Source organism: Phasianus colchicus, chromosome 9 (assembly GCF_987193195.1).
Source record: "Phasianus colchicus chromosome 9, bPhaCol1.hap1.1, whole genome shotgun sequence".
Classification (NCBI taxonomy): Eukaryota; Metazoa; Chordata; class Aves; order Galliformes; family Phasianidae; genus Phasianus; species Phasianus colchicus.
The window spans coordinates 16,859,980-16,879,434 of NC_143444.1; the positions used below are offsets into that span (position 1 = coordinate 16,859,980).

The following is a 19,455-nucleotide window of genomic DNA, read 5'->3' on the forward strand; positions in this document are numbered from 1 at the left end:
CCAACCAGGTTATAAAGGGAATGATGGAGGGTTATACAAAATTGACAAAATTTTAGGCATTTATTTCCTATATAGAAAACAAAGTATGGTTTATAAATTAAGTTAAAGCAGCAATCACCACTGATAATTAACAATAACCTCCATAATTAAGTTTCTGATACAGAAAATGACAATGTAAATACACATTTAATGCACATGAAATTTCTCATTTACTACATAAATTAAATTTAGACCAGGAGGTGCATGGAGAGAATTAATAGAGAATGATTACTGTATGGTGACTTAAGCTATGTCAGCTTAGAAAAGAATTAAAAACAAAATAGTTTATCCACAGGCTTATTTCCACATTGCACATGCAAGGGCAGCTGCAGGCAAGGGCAAGCAAACTTCAAAAAAAAAAAAAGTACAGCTTTAATGTCTTCTTTTTATGTAGTCTGGCTGAACACAGATCATCAGTTTTTTATTACTCTTGAATACACAATAGTTGATAACACTATTGTATATTTTTGATGAGATAAACAGACTGAATTACTGGTATAAAGAAGACAAAACACAAAACAACTAGACAAGTATTTCATCTAGCCACATGAAACAAATTAGAACTTTTCTGTGTGTAAGCATCAGTTCTAAGTATAATCTCTATTTTAGGAAATAAGCTTTTACTGGTAAAATTTAGAATCGTAGACATCTCAAAAGCTCTAAGTCAGAATTCAAACCTGCTCCCACTGGTTTATGGCAAATAGTTATATTCAGTGGGAGAAGGATCCAAATTTATGTGAAATATATAAATAAATTACAACAGTAATGCATATAGCTGTGCAGGTAAACAGTTCAGTGCGCTTTAGTTAAGGTTATTACTGTAGTTATTGCACATCCCATTCAGACATACTATATGTTGTCAAGCAGACAAAACAAATACTAACTTTCCATCAGATGCTGTCAATGTTAGATTGGATCAAAATTAACTTAAGTACAGAAATCTGCATCCAATCTTTCTTTTAGCATTACATTAAAATTTCTTTCGATGTTTCTCATTGAACAGCACAGTATTTATGGATATTTCAGACAGACAATCATTCAGTACCAAAGTGAAATACTTAAAAATATTTAAATTTAATGTAACTTTAGCCAAAATTACTTCAGTTCAGGATTCAATCCCATACAAATTGCCAAAGATTTCCCTAGTAATTTGCTTTTGAATGACTGAATGTTTCTATTTCTGTACATTACCTGGAAGTAAATCAGTATTAGCGTATTCAGTAGGTGCTGGTTGACTGTCTCTCACTTGGCCTTCCTGAGTCAGTATCTGATTCTTACTGGCTTCTACAGGTTTTGCGGAGTTGTTCTTTTGCATATCAGCATTAGTTTCTCTTTGATGAAGATTCAGATGACATGGTCTTTCTTGAGATTTTGCATCATTGTCTAAGTATTTATTGCACTGCTGAAATTCAGTAGCCACTTCATTCTTTGTGTTTACTTTTTCATTTTCCCCTGGACAAGGACTAGCTACAGAGTGTACTTCCTCTGCACAGTTTTGTTCAGTCATTGAAGCACCTTTATCCTCCTTCCCTGGGATTTCGGTACCGTGAAGATGTTGGAGAGAACTTTCACTTTCACCCATTCTGTCATCTTGATCCTTAGGCTGTTTGCAATCCAAGAATCCATCTTCAATTTCCAATGAGTATCTTGAATAAAAAGTCTTTCCGTGGTGCTCCTGGGAAACACTGTCAAATACATCTGAAGGAGTAAGAGAATCTATTGAATGCTGACGTGAAGTGCGGGTTTCCACTCTATCATCAGATCCTAATTCTTCACATTCATCTACTGAAAGTAAAACAGATCGTTTGAAACTTTTAGTTTTAGAAAACTCTTGACTTGCAGTAGCATTTTCTGTTGCATCTTCAAAAGCTAAATTATCAATTCCTTGGAACTGCTGAGCAGGGATGTTTGATGAAAGAATGTTTCCTGCAACATTTTCTGGTTCAGATCTGTCATCTTCTGTTTCATCAGCAGAAGAAGAAACTTGGTCTGCTTCCTGAGTAAACTGTGCATTGCCAAAAGTAGAATTTTCAGATTCTCTCGTACTGTTCCTTGCACTTTCCTGATGAGACCAAATTTCAGGTTTTTTTCTTGGTATTTCATCATCACTTGTTGAATTAACACGGAAGAGATCAGAGCCTTCTTTTTTCATTTTGACTTCTATTCTAAGGCTGCTGTCATAAATTTTTAATTCTTCAGGTGTACTGGTGTCACTGCTGCTTCTTCCAAGAAAATCATGGCATAACATAGTGCTGCATTTAGAAATCCCTCTCTCATTGGATCCTTCATCATCTTGAGAGCCTCCAGCATCATAATCTTCTGATCTTGGTTTTATATCATCAGAGGATGTGGTTGCACTGCCAGTATCTGATTCAGGACTCTCTTTTGGATCTAGTGCACCAGTATTCCAGTGGTCCACAAAGGGAATTTCTGCATTTTCATGGTTTTCTGGCATTTCTGTGGGATCAATAGACTCCGTGTAATTATGTGAACATTTGTCTCTTATTTGTTCTACGGAATGTTTTGAAATATCATCTAAATCTACTGTAACTGATTTGTATTCAGGCAAGGCTGATGCGCCACATGACTCATCAGCTGGATGAAATCCCTCCATGTGAATGTGAGGAGGTGATGTTGCATCCTCTTTATTAGTTATTCCTTTGGAAAAGCCTGGTAAAATATTTTCACCATGGTTAAGACCCGTATCAGTGCTTAATTGATCACTTTGTTCCACACAGACTTTTTTTGCTTTTGACTGTTCTACCCATTCTTCTGAAGTAGCAGCGTTTTGATTTCTTTCCTTGGAAAAGTCTGAGTATCCGTCTCTCGTAGACTGTGCATGACAGCAAAATTCATCAGCGTTATCAGCTAAATTTCTGTCTTTATTCTGAGTAATTTCAGCCTGATCTCCACAGATTTCTCTTGCTTCCATTTCATTTTGCGATGAAACATGCAATTTAGAAACCGTTTCTCCTATAACTAAAGGAGATTTTGATTGTATTTTGCATTCTCCATCTTCAGGATCCGATGATTTTTGTTTATCAGGCTGACAAGATGCCAAGAGCTCATCTTCTCTGCTACCTCCCATCACAGATTTCAGACATTCGCTTTGCTTTGCAGAATAGCATTCATTGTTGTCATGAGGCTGAACAGTTGCCACATCAGCTGCATTTTTTCCAAGTTTCTGTCCTGGACTTCTGTGCTCAGAGGTGTGCATATTCTTCTGGACAACAGGAGATTCGCTCCTTGAATGTTTTGGAGTAGAGGACTGAGATTTTAATACAGATTGTCCAGCTGTTTTTGGTTTGGGGTCTTTATTGTTTGTTATCTCACCATGCTTTGACAGAGTTTGAGCTTTGGGTGTTATGATTTTTGCAGTGGCTTTTGCTGCAGGTGTTTGTGATGGCTTAATATTCTTCTTCTTGGCCAAAGGATGTTTTTCTGGGGGTGTTGTCTGAACCAGATGTTGTGCCACATTTCTTTCTTCATTATGTTTTGGAGACACTCCTGATTTCAGTGAGTTTGGTGACTCCCCCATAGTTCCTAGCAAACAGTAAAATAAAGATCGTACATTTTAGTCAACATTTATGCACTGAATTTATATTTGTGTGTATTTGTGTTGAGAAGCAGGTTATTCAAGTTTTTATGCAACTAGAGAACTGAAAGCTTGTTAAAGCACTAAGATCTTAAATATAAACACAAGATGAAAATAGCATCTTGTATTTAACACACCATCTTTGGAACTAAAGCACGTTGTAGACATAAAGGAATTTGACCTGTTGCTGAAGAAGCCATCACTGGAGCAGAAAGCAGCAGCTATCTGATAGGGATAATAACACTGCACATGCACAGCATTTTAGCACAGGAAGTGATGAGTACTGTATTTAATTTACATTGTAGAGGAAATGAAAGAAGGCAGAAAATAATTACATTAGTTATAATGTGATTAGAATACCAGAATTAATATCCCTGCTCTGCCTGACTCTAATTGCAAGATCTCTAATTGCAAGATCTCTCATGACCATAAACTGACAGGATCAATGTTTTTTGTATCGTAAAGCATATAAGATAATGCAACTTGAACACACTTTCCTACCCCTGTTGGTGAGTGCCAGCTTCAAATGAGATTAAGAGCAGCTCCGTCCTGAATGGTTTGTATCTCTGTAATGCTGAGTTTCCTCTCTGTGCTCTATAAAGTCATTTCCCACACTTGTGGTGGAAATTAGTTTGAGGCAGGTCAGCATTAGTAGAGCAATTTCTGTGGGGGGCATTAACAAAAAAGGGTGGCATAAACTGATGCTTCATGAAGCTGTCTCCAGTCCTGATCTTCTGTGCTTATTATAAATGCTTGACCTACAGATTTCGATTGAACATAATGCTAGTTGTAAGTGCAGTGGCACAAGGTAACTGCAAGTAAAAGGCTCTGCAAAGCAGATTAAACAAGCAGAAGAAAACAATGAGTGAAACTGAAGGCCATCTCTAAATATTTTAAAATTGACTCTTGGATACATTTCATGGGTTAGGGCTGTCACCAAAAGTAAAATATGGAAAACAGAATTGCTCACAAGATTTTGCCAATGCTTACACTAAAAAGGAAAAAACACAAACAGGGCTGTTTCATTGCAATATGAAACTATACCTTGGTTCTTAGGAGAATGGGTAGGCGTGTCCTGAGCCTTCTGCTGTGCTGCAGCATTGCTGCTCCCATTCCCTTTCTTCTTTAGAACAGCTTGTGCATTTTGTTCACTAGACAATTTTCCAGCTGTTTTTTTTGTTAGACTGCAAATAAATCATTTGCATTATTTTCAAGCTAGAGATTAGCAATGTTTGATTATATTTAAACAGGCAGTATCTGTGTTTAAATCTATACACGTACATAAAAACATTAAAAATCCAACCTAAAAGGTGTACTTCTTTTGGAAAGAAAATGTACATTCACCTATATATGTGCATATATGCATACAGGCACACATACTCATATATCAACATTCAAATGACAAGTGTAATATTTCACAGGGTTTGAACTTCTTCCTGTCCAATGCTTTTGCAACTCAGTCTAAGCTATCCCCAAAATGATAATTTTACAACACCTTGCATAGTCATTAAATGTTCCAGTATGCAGAATTCTGAATGACCTACAACAACATTCAAACAATTAGCATGAAAAAAAAAAATAGAAAAACCAAGCCAATTTTTCATTTGCAAAATAGCTCCAATCACTAACTCAGTATTTTGTTAATAACGTGATAGACAGTCATTCTGAAATATTCTCAGGATAAAAAGAACAGGTTGACTTTTAATAGCAAGTGTAACAGTTCAACTGAAAAAATACCATTTCACAAGCATGCGTGCACACACACACCAATGAAACCCACCGTGCTGATTAGTAACAAACCTGTTTGTTGTGACATTAACTTCAAGATCAGCCTTTTTTTTTTTGTTGGCAACTCCATTTGATGTCTTCAAAGAAGACTTCGTTATCACTGTTGTAAAGTAAATTCCAAATTAATTATCAGATAAAATGCAGTGCATATCACTGAAAAAAAAATCTAGTATATGAAGGTCAGCAATTGAAAATCAGATCGATGCTAAACTTGTAGAACTTACAACATTTCATATGGATAGCAGTTGAGGACAGACTTTTTAAAAAACAAAGTCTATCAATTTAATACTCCACTAGCATACTAATAATGTACTAATTAGTAAAGTATTTAATAGTATAATATTTTCTGGAGTTAATATTCGCTTACAGGGAAAGAAGGGGACTTTTAACAATCTATAGTTTTCTTCTAAGGCTTCCCCAGGGAGTTTGTCAGTGCCTGGCTGGCCTGGGACAACTCAGAGGACTTTTTTGGGTTATAAATAAATACGTATATTAAAAAAAATTACCAGTATGTTTTTTTCCTTCTTCTGCCAATTTTTCCTCTTTGGATTCTTCTGTCTGTTCACTGGCAGCCTGGATATCCGTGCTGGAGTTTGTTAACTTGCTGGATGTTCCTGCTGCAGTTGCGGTGGATGGAGATTCCTTCCCAGTGTTTTTTTTTAATGGCTTTGTTTTGCTGGGCACACTTGAGGTTACTGTCAGCACTTTAGGTCTGGCACCTGCTGTTTTTCCTTCGTGGTTCTTTAATCCTTTGACACTTCCTGAATTTTTTTGTCCACTTGAACTGGATGTCTTTTCAGCATCTTGCTTGGCTAGCATGCTTTCAGCCTTCGCATTTCCATTATTTTCTATTTTTGTTTTTATAACAGCTCTAGCCTTTGGTGAAGCAGCCTTTTCCCCAGGTTTTAAATCTTTATTAAGCTTGGAAACTGTTTTTTTGCCATCTTTTCCCTTTACATCCTCATGCTTTGAAGTCTTATTAGTAGCATTTCTATTGGTGCTTGATGCATGTCCAGATGCTCCTAATCCATCAGATTTCATTTTATCCTGATTAGTGGGAGAATCTCCCCAGCAATCTTTCTTGCTGTGTTCTGTCCAAGAAGTATTCCTTTTACCAGCAAATTCAGTGATGGATTTATTTAGCTAGAGAAAAAGCATCCGAAAGAAAACAGAATAAATTTATCACACTAAGTAATGGTAATCTTTAATTTCTGAAACAGCTATTTCATAAGTAGTACAGGAATCTAAAACAAGCTTCAAAAGTGAAATAATTTTTAAGATCTATATTTTCAGATCAGGTTGCTGCCTTTCGGAGGTTAAAGAAAAAGTGTTACTTCATACAGATTTTTGTTTTATGTGTATTACTAGTGCATGATGATGGAAGAAAACTTTTTTTTTTTGAGCTACATTTGCATATTTTCCAAAGAGGAATAAAGGCTATACATTATTACAGACATAAGAATTAACTTAAAATTCATGTGATTCTTTCTTAGCCATTACCAAACAGTGCATCCACCAGAGAAGTGACAGTAATTATGCTCACTCTCAGGCAAAGCCATTCTGAAAGATGGGAGAATTAAGTACATGAAATGGAATCTTCATGTAATTACACTGTATCCATGACCATCAAATCATATGAAACCCACGGTAGTTTTCTGCTAAACAGTAAAGTAACTTTGAGTGTGAATCTCAACAGAAGCATTGTTGAGACCAGAGGAACATTTTTTCAGGGCAGGGAGTGAACAGACACGGTGCTGCCATGGCTGTGACAACAGCAGAGATTCATTAGCTCAGGAGCAAACCATTTGGCCTGGGAAACAGATCAGTTTCATTACGTAGCAACATGGGAATGTGAGATTCTGAACACAAATTCCTATCTTTTATTTGAGCTTATCTGCATAAAGCCAAGTCCTGAAAGGATTCAAAATAATGGACATTGCTAATTGTGCAGAACTGAAGTTCACCAACGGAATATAAATTCTCCAAAAGGAAAGTCTGTTAATTAAATTAGACAAATTAATATTGAATATAAAACAAATAATGAAAAGAGTTATGTTTTCAAGCTTCTGATGTTTGGAGATGAAGTTTACCTGAGAACTAGTGAATACGGGTTTTTTGCCAAGTCTTCTGTCATCACCCTTGTCAAATGCAGCTGGAAGAAGGAAAAGCCCTTTTTTGATCATTTAGCAGAAAAAACAGAACAATTCTGACTACACTCATTTGAAATCACAGAGCAATTCATCTTTATTTTATGAAGGCTAATTTTGGTGACATGGGAAATGTTAAATGGAAAAATATGGTTTTCTGTTTGGAACGAGAAATGTGATCTCTGTAACATCACATGGCCACAGGGAAGTTGTTTAACCCTTACTGTGGAGATAGAGAAAGAGAAAACACACTTTTGTTGATCCAGTCTGACCTCATGTAACACTTGAAGTGCACTGAGGCCTTTGAAATTGTGTACAAAAATTTACAAAAAAGAGAGACTGCCAGAATTAGAGTGACCTTTAAGTGATGTACTGTCAATTATAAATTATACTATTTAAAAGGAAATTGATTACAGTAAGCTAAATTATATTAGTTTTCAACAGTGGCAAAGCCAAATTATCTGAATGTACACAGTAAGGTCACAGTGCCTCTCTAAATAGCATATAGCTGCATGTCATGAGAGCTATCCCTGTGATTGTCATGTGAAATTTGCACGCATTGAATGCCTTTTTTTTTTTTTTTTTCCTACTCTGGGAGAGAAGCGCTTTTCAATAAAGCTTTTAAATCAATTGAGTTTACAGAATAGAAAAGGATATTTATAGTCAGTGTACGCACCCCGAATCGATAAGGTTTCCTTTTTTTTTTTCCAAATGTTTTAGTTGAAAAAGAGCTTTTAAGCAATGTTACTAAAAATTAATCATTCAGTCCCTCGTGCTGTGATGTAGTATTTGTGCATACACAAAAATGTATCCGTGTGTAACAATGAAACAAAAATTCTGTTGAATTCTTAAGACAACAAAAATATTTTTAACTGTAGCGCTGTAAAAATCATAGAAGAAAAGATATGCTGAAAATGGCACCCTGGGGACCTAATCCTTTTCCAGCAATGACTCTGCACTTTAAAACATACTAATACATTAAGATAAAATCCATGCAAACCTGTCCCTAAGAAAACACAAGACACATTAGGAATGATAAAACTCACAATACAATATCATCTGTCTTCTTTTGGCGTCTTTCCTCCTGTTACAGTGTTCCCACCCATTTTATGTAGGTTAAAATCCTAAAAGACACACCTCCGTTCCCAGAAATCTTTAAGACAGAAGTCGATTTAAATTATCTGAGCCCAATTTCACTTGAAGATTAAAATTTGTCTACCAGTATGACGTGATTTTTTTTGCCTGTAATTAAAACCAGATAATTCACACAGCCCTGCTGTTTACAAATAACATGTATGCTAACTCTGGGTTACAGTTTAATCTAGAAGAAAACAAAACAGTATCTGGCAAGATGGAGTTTGGACAACTAAGGCACATTTCAGTCTTAAGTATTTTGTTTTGTATTGAAAGCTCTAGCGTAAAACAGTTTGAACATTATTTACAATAAGGGAACAATCATATGAACAAAGCAAACAGACCCCTCTCTTTTCTGAAGCCAGCTCCTTAGCTTCAGAAGAACTTCATAATCCAGAAAAAAACAATCACAAATCTGTTTTCTCCAGTAACAGTGAGATCTTATTTGACTACACCCCAAAATCACGCTCCAGGACTGACGCTGCATCTTTCTCTCAGCATGCTGTAATTTTGGAATAAAATTTTCATCAGCCTGTCGGCACAAACAGCTCTGTAGTTCCCACAGCTAGCTCCTGAAGTCTTTAACAAAAAGAACACTGAAATGTTTACCTTCTTTGAATCAAAAGTGCTTTGATTTTAAAGAGGTCTTAAACATTCTTTCCTGTTACAGCATTGTACCGTCAAAGCTAATATTCAGCCGCAGCCCAAACTCCATGGTTGGTTCCGCACCCTCAGGATACTTGTGGGCTTCAAAACAAAGAAACGCACAGAACAAAAACTCCTTTTTGTTGGGAGTGCTGCCTGCTACAATTTTTAGTGAACACTGTGCAGCTCCTTAGGGGCTCTCTGCAGTAGCACACACAATGTCACAATACCAATCAACTGTGAAGGCAAGCTGGCTGCGTTTACTCCCGGAGCTCAGGAGAAGCATTATGCAAGAGACAAGCAAAATTTATGCATTATGTAGAATAAGATAAAGGATAGAAACAGAATTCATAGAACGGATCATCTGATTTGTGTACATTTAATACTTCCATGGTGCTTATCTCTTTAAAAATGAGACAGATAAGGCTTTTAATCGCACTGCAGTATTTTAAATGATTTGGAGTAGCTGTAAACAAGAGTAGAATCAATCTAGGTATTTCTGCTTCCTAGTATATACTCTCCTGAAAATAAAAGCAGGGAAGACTTACTGATTTCTACATTTGAAACTACCTAAGCATGCTATTATGCATCTATTCTAAAATAACATTTCAGAAACCCATGGTATGACAAATCGTGCTTTGATTTGTATCTGGCTCCACAATACCACCTACATTTTATCTGCTAAACAGATTACTAAAAAAATTCTAATGCCAGTTGATGCCAGACTTACCTGCTTGTATTTTCTGTTGATGGTCTGGCCTCATCAGCTTCCAGCCTTCTGTGTGACGAACAGCATAAAAAGACTGAACCAGGAAGACCCAGAGCTTATCACGCAGAGCCTGGATCTTGCACGTAAAACCCTGTGTTCAAGTAACAAATCAGCAGCTGGCGAGAGGCATATTGTCATAGCAACCAGTCATTATTCCTTTCAGAATCTACTTACTCCCTAAGCTAGATCAATGATGTCATCACTTTTATTTTATAATGGCCTGGTAGATAGAGATGCTGTTTTTGAAGGATTATTGCCCACCATGGTAATTTTTACAATACTTTGACATCAAATCTCTTCAAGGCAGACTAAAGCACTAGAAAACACTACATGCTATTTTTTTCTTCTTCCTTTTCCTATTTTTTTTTTTAATGAACCCCTTAATAGCTCTTTACTGTCAGCTGTGTCACAACAAGGTCAAATACTCCAGGGAAAAATAATGTATCTGATTAAATTTTCATTGCTTTTACCAAGATCTACAATAGCACCAGATTGCAGTAATTCATTTTGCATTTATTCTTTGCTTGTAGCATCATTCTGGATTTTAATCAGTATGTCATATTGTTCATGAATTATCCCCAGCCAACCACAGTTTAAATATCTTTATTCGTTATTTAGATTCTGAGAATATACATGACATGTTAGACAGAGATTGACAGCTCCCCCCAGTCCAAAAAACACACACTTGATTGACAGGCAGTCCCTGCTTCAGAAGTCTGAGACAAAAAAGTCATAGCTGTGACTTTTACAAAAAGAGGGGAAAAAGATGCGTAGTCAAATGATGCTGCTTTACTAACATTTTCATAAGATTTTCCTCATGACAAATTTAAGGCGGCAGTAAAGATTAGCAGAGCAGTAGTGCCCATGGGACTTACATTCTCAGTAATACACATTGTTATTGCCATACATAGTATTTCTCCTTAAAAGAAAAAAATGTTAATGTCCACTAAATAAATGCCAGTATCATAGGCAGATGACCAGCAGGTCTTTGCATTTATGCAGATGCTTTTCTGCCCATCTGCAGAACTGTGCCAACTGTACTCAAACTACATCATGCAACTGGAACTCTGAAGTGTAAATACTTGAGTACTTTGTCCTACAAACACTGCATGTTGCAAAACCTACCAACTCATTCACGTCTGCAGAGTCCAACAACGTATCCACAGCTACAAGAAGAAAGCAGCTATTGTCATTATTTGTATTTTCCTCAATTGCATTAAAAATTAGTTCTAGGAGGTCGGGTTTGCTGCTCATTGCCTGTGCCTGAGAAAACAACAGAAGGCAGATGTTTAAAACAAAAGAATGTACTTTGCATCCACAAAAGCATTACTTAGCAGAGAGAATCTGCTGCTGTGTCAATGCAGTAAGCATTCCAAAAGTTGAGCATTTTCTTGTGTATCCATTACATACATGCTCTACTCTGGGCATCTAATGAATGGTCTTGAGACCTCCCGCTAACCCAAAGTTTAGGATCGAACATGCTGTGATGAATTTGTCTCCACAGAAAACTCTAAATTCAAAGACAAAATGTTTTAACATCTCCATATTTATTTTTTTAATCCCCTACACATTTTTTTTTTTTTTTTCCATTGGAGAAATTTACCTGCTAAGAACAGGTATTTTCTAACTAGGATCTATGGCATTGCCAACTTCTTGCAACAAAAAAATCAGTGGAAGTTTGAGTATGCTGCCAGTAGTTATTCCTATAAGTACAAGCTGTCAGTCCAGGAGTCCGAAGTTCGGGAAGCTTGTGTACATACTTGTCTCTATGCAACACAGAGATTGTCCCACTGAATTCTTCTGTGAACACTTATTCTTACTGAGGCACATACACAAAACAGGTATTAACCCTTAATATGGGTTAACAACACTTAAACTTAGCATTGCCTATTTTTTTCCCCCTATAATTGTATGTTGAAGCAAAAGCTGTACCTATCCTGATTATTTAACAGCCTGACCTAGTGTGATGTAATTCAATTTATTTGGAAACAGAGCAACTTGAGGGCACTTTTACCTGCAACAGAATATAGAAGCCTTCACTTTGCACTACATGTAGAAAGTTTGCCACAATAAAAGTTAAGCATTCTTCTTGTAGCCTAGATGCCACGGCCACAGCTCTCTCAGTCCACTTCACTTGGGGAAGACTATTGATCAGCCGGTCACTTTCCATCAGAATTGAAGCAACATTCTTGTGGTTCTTAAAATAGAAGCAAAAATTAGCCTGTTGCCCAAAGAATTGCTGCTTGTAAAAGAACTTCTGTTCAGTCACTGAATGCTGCACAAGGATCCAGTGATGTGTTCATTTCCTTTTTGAAAAAAAATTGGATTTTGATAGTTCTGAACATGATAGCTACCTCTGAAACTAAAGGAGAAAAAAAAAGTCTGTTGCTTGCTTTGTTTTGCTTACTGATGTTAGGCAATAACTGAATGTCATTATGCAGTACAGAACAAAATCTTATCTGAATTACTGAATAGATCAAATTTTTTTTAGGTCACTGAAAGACATAATAAAATTTTTAGTGATATAAGTGAATATTTTTAGTGAGTGTGGATGGCTCAATATTCAGAATATATAAATACCCAAGCATTTTTGTAGGCGTGAATCATTTTCCCTTATTTAATGGAGTGAGACCTCAAATATCAGTCTTCCCAGTTGGAGTTTTAACTGAATTTACCTTCTTTGTTGTCTAACGTTTCTCTAAGAAACATAATTCTTGTGCTTACAGATACATTTAAAATACAAAAATTAATTTCCTAATATCTATTCCTGGTCAGTGCTTTTGTTTCGTTCATACTTGTATTAAGTATTTATCCACACAGTAACTGAAGGCAGCTAACACATGACTTAATCATCTAATCAAATCAGTGCTTCTCAGGAGGGGCTTCAGCTGAATTTTACTTCTCTCATCATGGTTTTTCTAACCATTCTAAAATCAAATTCACGTTACTTACCTAAAAAGTATTGGCAATTTTCTTACATCTAGTTGAAACCCCATTTTAACATTTCTGTGCTTATTGCAGTGCCTTCCCAGAGATTTTCTACTCACTCTCCTTTCCTTTGCCCCTTTTTGTCCTCTAAGGACTGCCCCATATTTATAAGGTTTTATGTTTGCAAAATTGATAAATGAAAGAATAAAAAGGGTGGTACTGTTTAACGGGTATAATTGTTAAGAAGTTTGACAGAGCACTGTGAGGATTGCAAAACTCAGGATAGTCCCTGCAAAATTTGTGTTACACTTCTTTCTCCCTTAAGCAACTTGAAGCATTTTTGTAGATTTTGAGTTCTTAAAAACTTCAGAGTGAGGTCAAGTGTTTGGACGGGGTCTTAATTGCTCAGAATTAAATGATCACTCAGCAGAACTGTTCTGTGGGCAGATGAGGCTTATGTTTTGTTTCTTCAATTTGTGATTACAGAAGTTTTATAGGCTTCAGTTTACATTGGTGAGTCTTACAGAGACTGACCAAAGTTTAACTCTCTAGAACACGAACCAAAACGCACTTTAGTCCAGACTCCAAAATCTTCTGAAGGGGCTGGGTACACTGCTGGAGTGGTACCCAGTACCACAGTCTGTAACTGTTGTGCAAAAGCTGATAGATAAAGAAAAATCACGTATTTCAGCACAAACTGCATCCACAGCATCTTGTCTTATTGTAATAGGCACAGAAGGGAAGAAAGACCTAAAGTGGTGTGGGTTTACTTTCGTGCTGTCCTATTACTGTCTCACTGCCTGGAAGGGAGCCTGGAGCTGTGTCCACGGTACACTCTTGTCTATGCAGTACACTTAAGCTAGTTTAGAGAAGGGTGCAGATCACAATGCACTGATCTACAATCCAGAAAGCTATACTCAAAGCTTCTCAGATACTTATACATTGTGTGACATACCACAAAGTCACCTAAATATTGCAGGAAGAACTGAATGTACTGATTTAATACAGTGGCAAAACAACATACTATCTTGAAAGCTATAACTACTATCTTCATTTTGTTTAAATTCAAAGCATGCTGGTAGAACGACTGCTTTTATAGTTGTGGATACTCAGTCTTCTTCAAGTACAGCCATATAGCTTTGAAATCTCTTGTTTTTCAGGCTTTTACCTGAACATGCAGTAGCAGCCACCACTTATAGTTGACCTACCGGCCTCAGCACTTGAAGAGGTAAGTTTTCTCTTGCTAAGTCATCCAAAAAGGTCCTGGGAAACCTTTCACTGAGGGGCAGTTCTTGGCCAGAATTATTTGACATACATCTCTTGAATTAGGTAGTATGTTTGGCAGCATGGATAGCTATACCTAAGCTAGTTACCTTGGACAACAACAATCCAATGACATGAGAATAAAGTTTTAAGCGTGAGATATAAAAGCATTCTGAAGACCTCAGAATAACATACTCAGCTGTCTAGTACAAACACAAAACACAATCATGCTGTGACTGCTACCTAGATTAACTTTGTGTATGCTAGTTCACATTAGTTACATATACAGTCATACCTGGTAACAGCAGTACAAATTTACCCTTAGGTCCTCTACCTATTCTTCACATTTCTATTACGATTCATTGTATTTATAGGCTAATTACTGGGCCAAATTCCTGTTAAAATAACAGCTCTATTTCAAATAGGTCAGCTCTGAGGGCAGTTTTATACACAAACAATTATAAAATATGTAAGCTTAGGCAGATCAAGATTGGAACAATGTAAATATATGGCAAACAATGAATGCTGAGCTGAGGAGACCAATTCTCTGCTGTCACCTGTGAAGGTAGGTTACTGTACTTTTGAAAAATCAGTGGTTGCCTGAAGTATGGGGGAAAAAAAAAAAAAGGTACAGTTTTCCAAACTAGAACATAGGCAAAGAGGAAAAGGCAATCACAGACAGTGCATGCCGCCACCTAACATAATCTTTGATTCAGCAATTTGCTGTTGCTCACACTCTGAATATACAGCATTGTGCTGAAGTCACAGCGGTGTTTCACAGACTTCTTTCTTATTATTATGCTGGGTGCGTGTGATTTTCTCTAGATTGCGTTCCATGAAACACAGCAGCTACATCTGCAGATTAAAATCTGTTTCCTACGCTGCTGTCTTAATGGTAACTTCTACTCCGTATAACTGTACTCTAGATCTAAAATACTACTGAAATTCTCTCTTAAATTACATTGTAAAGCTAAATACACTTCAAAAAGTAGTATCATTTTTTATATAAAACACACTATACACTACTTACCAAAGACTTAATCAACATAACAAGACAGTTGTTCTGCAGTTCAGTAGGTAGACTGGCAAAACTTCTTTCTGACAAACATTTTGCAAAATGTTTTCCTACCCATCTGTTGAAAAAAAAAAAAAAAAAAAAAAAGTGTCTTTTTTAGGTAAGAATGACAATAAATGTTCTAGTGCAAGTGATTCCACTAAAGTACTATGAGGAAAAGCGTTTAAAATGTGAACTTCTGTAAGTCAAAATAAACCAATCTCTCAAAGTAAAATAGAAAGCAGAGAAGCAAACAAACAAAACATAAACCATAATTTATTATATTTTAACTTACTTCATGCAGGCAGCATATAGGTGTTCCACTCCCAGTGAATGAGCAATAGCCATGCATTCTAGTACAGGTTGCTGTTTTCCAGGAACAGGCTGAAGTTAAAAAATGATCACAGTTATTGTAGAGAAACTGTATAGAGCTACAAATTCAAATGGAACTAGTGTTAGTTGCTGCAGGATTTAGGTTTGGTTGCCTTAATGCAAAACAGGGAAGTCATCTGTTCCCGCACAGGTTAATAAAGTAGCACTCAGCTTAACGAGTCTAATGCATGCAGTTATGTATTTTTAAACTGCTTTTACTGAATAGAAATATATTTTAACTATACGTCCATGAAATCTGATACGCAAGTATGTAGTATTTATATATTCCTACTCCTGTTAAGAATAATTACATATACAATGGAATGTTTTACATTTTATTCCATATAATTTAATATATCTAGTTTGTGGAGTAGAATACTGCTTTTTATTGGCGGTTTCTATAAATAGGTGGGTAATAACACAGGCCTTATTGCCATCATCAATCCCACTGAGTTTAACAGATTCACACATAGGAACAGGTTCTGCTGACTTCAGCCAAAACACAAACTACATGGCTGTTAAGTATCTCATCAATACTATCTGTAAGTAATGAAATCAAAATTCTTCTTTTAGGCTTTATGGTTCACAAAGTAGCATGAGAACTGACATACCTTTTGGAAAAAATTGCAGTAATCTCTCTTCAAAATGTAGATAGCTACTTCTTTCAACCCATCTAGCCCATACATGTCTGCAATGCCCAACATGCGACTGAAAAGAAAGTAAAAACAATAGGAATCAAACAATCATTGGGATATATGCATTCTGCTTACAAGACAGTTTACATACTAATTTCACCTCTTTGCTCAGTCAGAATTTCTCAGTTCCTGGCTGAGAACAGTTTATAAGAACTTTCAGTTTCTCTACCCTAAGTGTAACAAGTGAAGAAGGTACTTTTGCCAGTGGAGTTCTGGCATTTTGTAATTTTCCCAACCACTATGTAAAATGTTAGTGATTACACTACATCTGAAAACTGTGTCCCTTCCAAATAGTAAAAAGCATAGTGACCACAAAATTAACAGTTTCATATAATAATCAATACCTTCACTTTATTTTCAATAATCAATTAATTATCTAAACTTTGACATTACAGGGCATATTATTTTAGGTTTTTTTAAAAACATTTAGTGGCAGAGTTCTAAAGTTAACATACAGATCATTTCAGAAACTAATTCATACATTTCAGAATTTACTAAAACAGGATTATCATATAATAGCAACATGAAACTGAGTTTAAAAACTGTACCAGAAAAAAATTCCAACAGTTATATTGGCATTTAAGACTACATAGCCTTTACATCAAGTGATGGGTTCAGAATACATTCCAAATATTTGCTATTATATATTATCATGTTGTAGGTATTGTTCTGAAAGCTAAAAGGAATGTACAAGCAAACATACATTATTCAGCTATAGATCCTCCTGTTTTTCACTGTCTTTACATAATATTGCAGAAACATCTGGTCCGCCTTTTCCAGTACTGCTGAATAAATAATATTTGTTCAACAGCTTTTTTATAGGAATTTCCTCAAATATGTTTAAGTGTAATAATCATTACCCTTGACATCTTTGTCTTATTCACAAGATATTTACATCTTTGTATTTACTCTACAAGAGGAAATTTCCTTTAGACTCTCAAATGAGAAATTATGGAACAAGCACATAACACAGTTAGAAGTAACAAAGGTTGACATATACCCAACATCAACTTCATCTGGGAAGTCCAGAATAGCTCCATATATAAAATGCAAGATGACATTCATTTCTGTATGGCTTAAGCTGCAAAGAAAAAACAAAAAGAAAAAACCCAAACACAAATAGAGATGAAAAACAAGTATAGGTAAAACTATCACACTTCTTCACATAAAAGAAATTTTATCAAAAGGGTGATGCATCATCCAGCCATTCTGTGAATGGAAGGTAATGGAATTATCAGGAATGACCTGATAATATTACATATATTTTTCAGATCACTGCAGTGTATCTATATGGACGATATTTTGGTTGAACTCATATTCAGTAGTTTTTTTAGTCATAAGCAGACTATCTATAAGTAAGATTTGACAATTATCTAAGTATTGAGATTATTTATGCTGATAATATGGAGCAAGGATTTTTTTTTAATCTTTTCTAAGTCCTCTACTAGTGGTAATAAGTCAATTTTTAAGTAGACATATTTCACAATTGTTTTATAATATTTTAAATTCATTACTTTTACAAATATATTTAAGCTTTTCCTGCAGTAAAAATAGATTCAGTAGTTTTATTATAACACGAGGTAGGAATGTTGTATTTCAAAATATTTAGACAAAGTCTTTACAGCTGGATTCAGAGTAAAAATCTGGAAGTCCTTCACAGAGTTATGTGTGAAATTTTCGAAACCTGTAAGTGCTGTGTACATTACTGTAAGAGGAACTTTGACATGCAGACTGAGTTAAGATCCCTTAAAATGTTAGACATGTTTAAGCAACAGATATTGATGACTAAAAAGAAAAGATAAAAATGGTTGCAAACACACTAGAAAGCGAAAATTGACACGCATGGCAGCACACATGGTAGCCATAAAATCATAGAACAGATTGGGTTGGAGAGGACCTTAAGGATCATTTAGTTCCAGTCCCCTGCCACAAGCAGTGTTGCTACCCACTGGATCGCCCCATCAAGGCCCCGTCCAGCCTGGCCTTGAATAATTTCAGGGTTGGGGCACCCACAACTTCTCTCAGTAACCTGTGCCTCACCATCCTCTGAGAAAAAAATTTCTTCCTAACTTCTAACCTATATCTTCCCCTATTTTAGTTTGAAACCATTCCCCCTTGTCCTGTTATTATCTGCCTGCGTAAAAAGTTGGTCTCCCTCCTGAAAATAAGCTGTAAGTACTGGAAGGCCACAGTGAGGTCTCCATGGAGTCTTCTCCAAGGTGAACAAGCACAGATCTCTCAACCTTTCTTCATATGAACGTAACTAATTTGGCGGCCCTCAGTTTGTAGATATAAAGTCTGAAGTATTTGTCCTGCACTGACAACTCAGTTATTTTCAGCTCTTACACATGATGAACAAGCACACTAGTCAAAATTTTGTATGATATCATTAATAAACAAATAAACACTAATTAAGAAATAGATATTTTTTGTTTTTACATTGTAAATATGCTTGTACAAACAGCTATGAAGATACACTGCTCATCCAGCTGTGATGTTTTTCATGACATGTACTACATGGAGTAAAAGCATTAAATAGACTGAATACTAAAATACACTACCAAAAAAAAAAGTATTAGTACCCTTTTGTTGACAAAAAAGACTTCCCCTGAGCCATCTGACATTTTAAATATACATACACCATTTCAAAACGGCAGTCAGGAAATGTATCATGTTGAACAAAAATGTCAAGGCAAATTAACTTTCAGTGCACACCACACTTGCTATATATTTGCAGTGATTTTAAATTGCATACCTTTGCTCTCACACAGCTTGCAAAGACAACACTTACCCTTGAAGAGTGATGTGCTCTTGGGAGCTTTCAGCCCAACTTCCACTCAGCATAGCAGCAAAGTAACTAGATCTGGCACATAAAATGGCCCTGAGAGAGAAAAAAATAAGCGTTATTTCACTAGATACAAATACTTGTTATGAGACTCTTTGATAACACTGATTTTAATCTTTGCCCTTTATTTATTAAGGTGTCATCTGCATACTGCATGCCTTATCCCTCAGTATATTTAGAG

General features: G+C 35.9%; 2 protein-coding genes across 4 annotated transcripts in view; one reads left to right on the forward strand and one right to left on the reverse strand.

Annotated features, from left to right (window-relative positions):
- The window catches only part of GLMN (glomulin), a 160,994-nt gene that overhangs the window by 90,964 nt on the left and 50,575 nt on the right, over positions 1-19,455 (forward strand). For both annotated transcript variants that reach the window (XR_016469237.1, XR_016469238.1), the window contains exon 20: positions 14,206-14,273. The gene's annotated coding sequence lies outside the window, so the exon portion shown is untranslated. The remainder of the gene's footprint in view (positions 1-14,205; positions 14,274-19,455) is intronic.
- BTBD8 (BTB domain containing 8) overlaps positions 1-19,455 on the reverse strand; it is a 36,052-nt gene that overhangs the window by 5,381 nt on the left and 11,216 nt on the right. The window contains exons 5-17 of one of the 2 annotated variants that reach the window (XM_031614815.2): positions 19,221-19,310; positions 17,430-17,510; positions 16,346-16,442; positions 15,658-15,746; positions 15,339-15,441; positions 12,132-12,314; positions 11,243-11,380; positions 10,079-10,208; positions 7,513-7,574; positions 5,929-6,565; positions 5,435-5,522; positions 4,679-4,818; positions 1,231-3,582 (exon numbers count right to left, since the gene is read on the reverse strand). In XM_031614815.2, coding sequence (XP_031470675.2) covers positions 1,231-3,582; positions 4,679-4,818; positions 5,435-5,522; positions 5,929-6,565; positions 7,513-7,574; positions 10,079-10,208; positions 11,243-11,380; positions 12,132-12,314; positions 15,339-15,441; positions 15,658-15,746; positions 16,346-16,442; positions 17,430-17,510; positions 19,221-19,310 — 4,190 coding nt within the window. The remainder of the gene's footprint in view (positions 1-1,230; positions 3,583-4,678; positions 4,819-5,434; positions 5,523-5,928; positions 6,566-7,512; positions 7,575-10,078; positions 10,209-11,242; positions 11,381-12,131; positions 12,315-15,338; positions 15,442-15,657; positions 15,747-16,345; positions 16,443-17,429; positions 17,511-19,220; positions 19,311-19,455) is intronic. The other variant, XM_090146350.1, reaches the window with a different exon arrangement.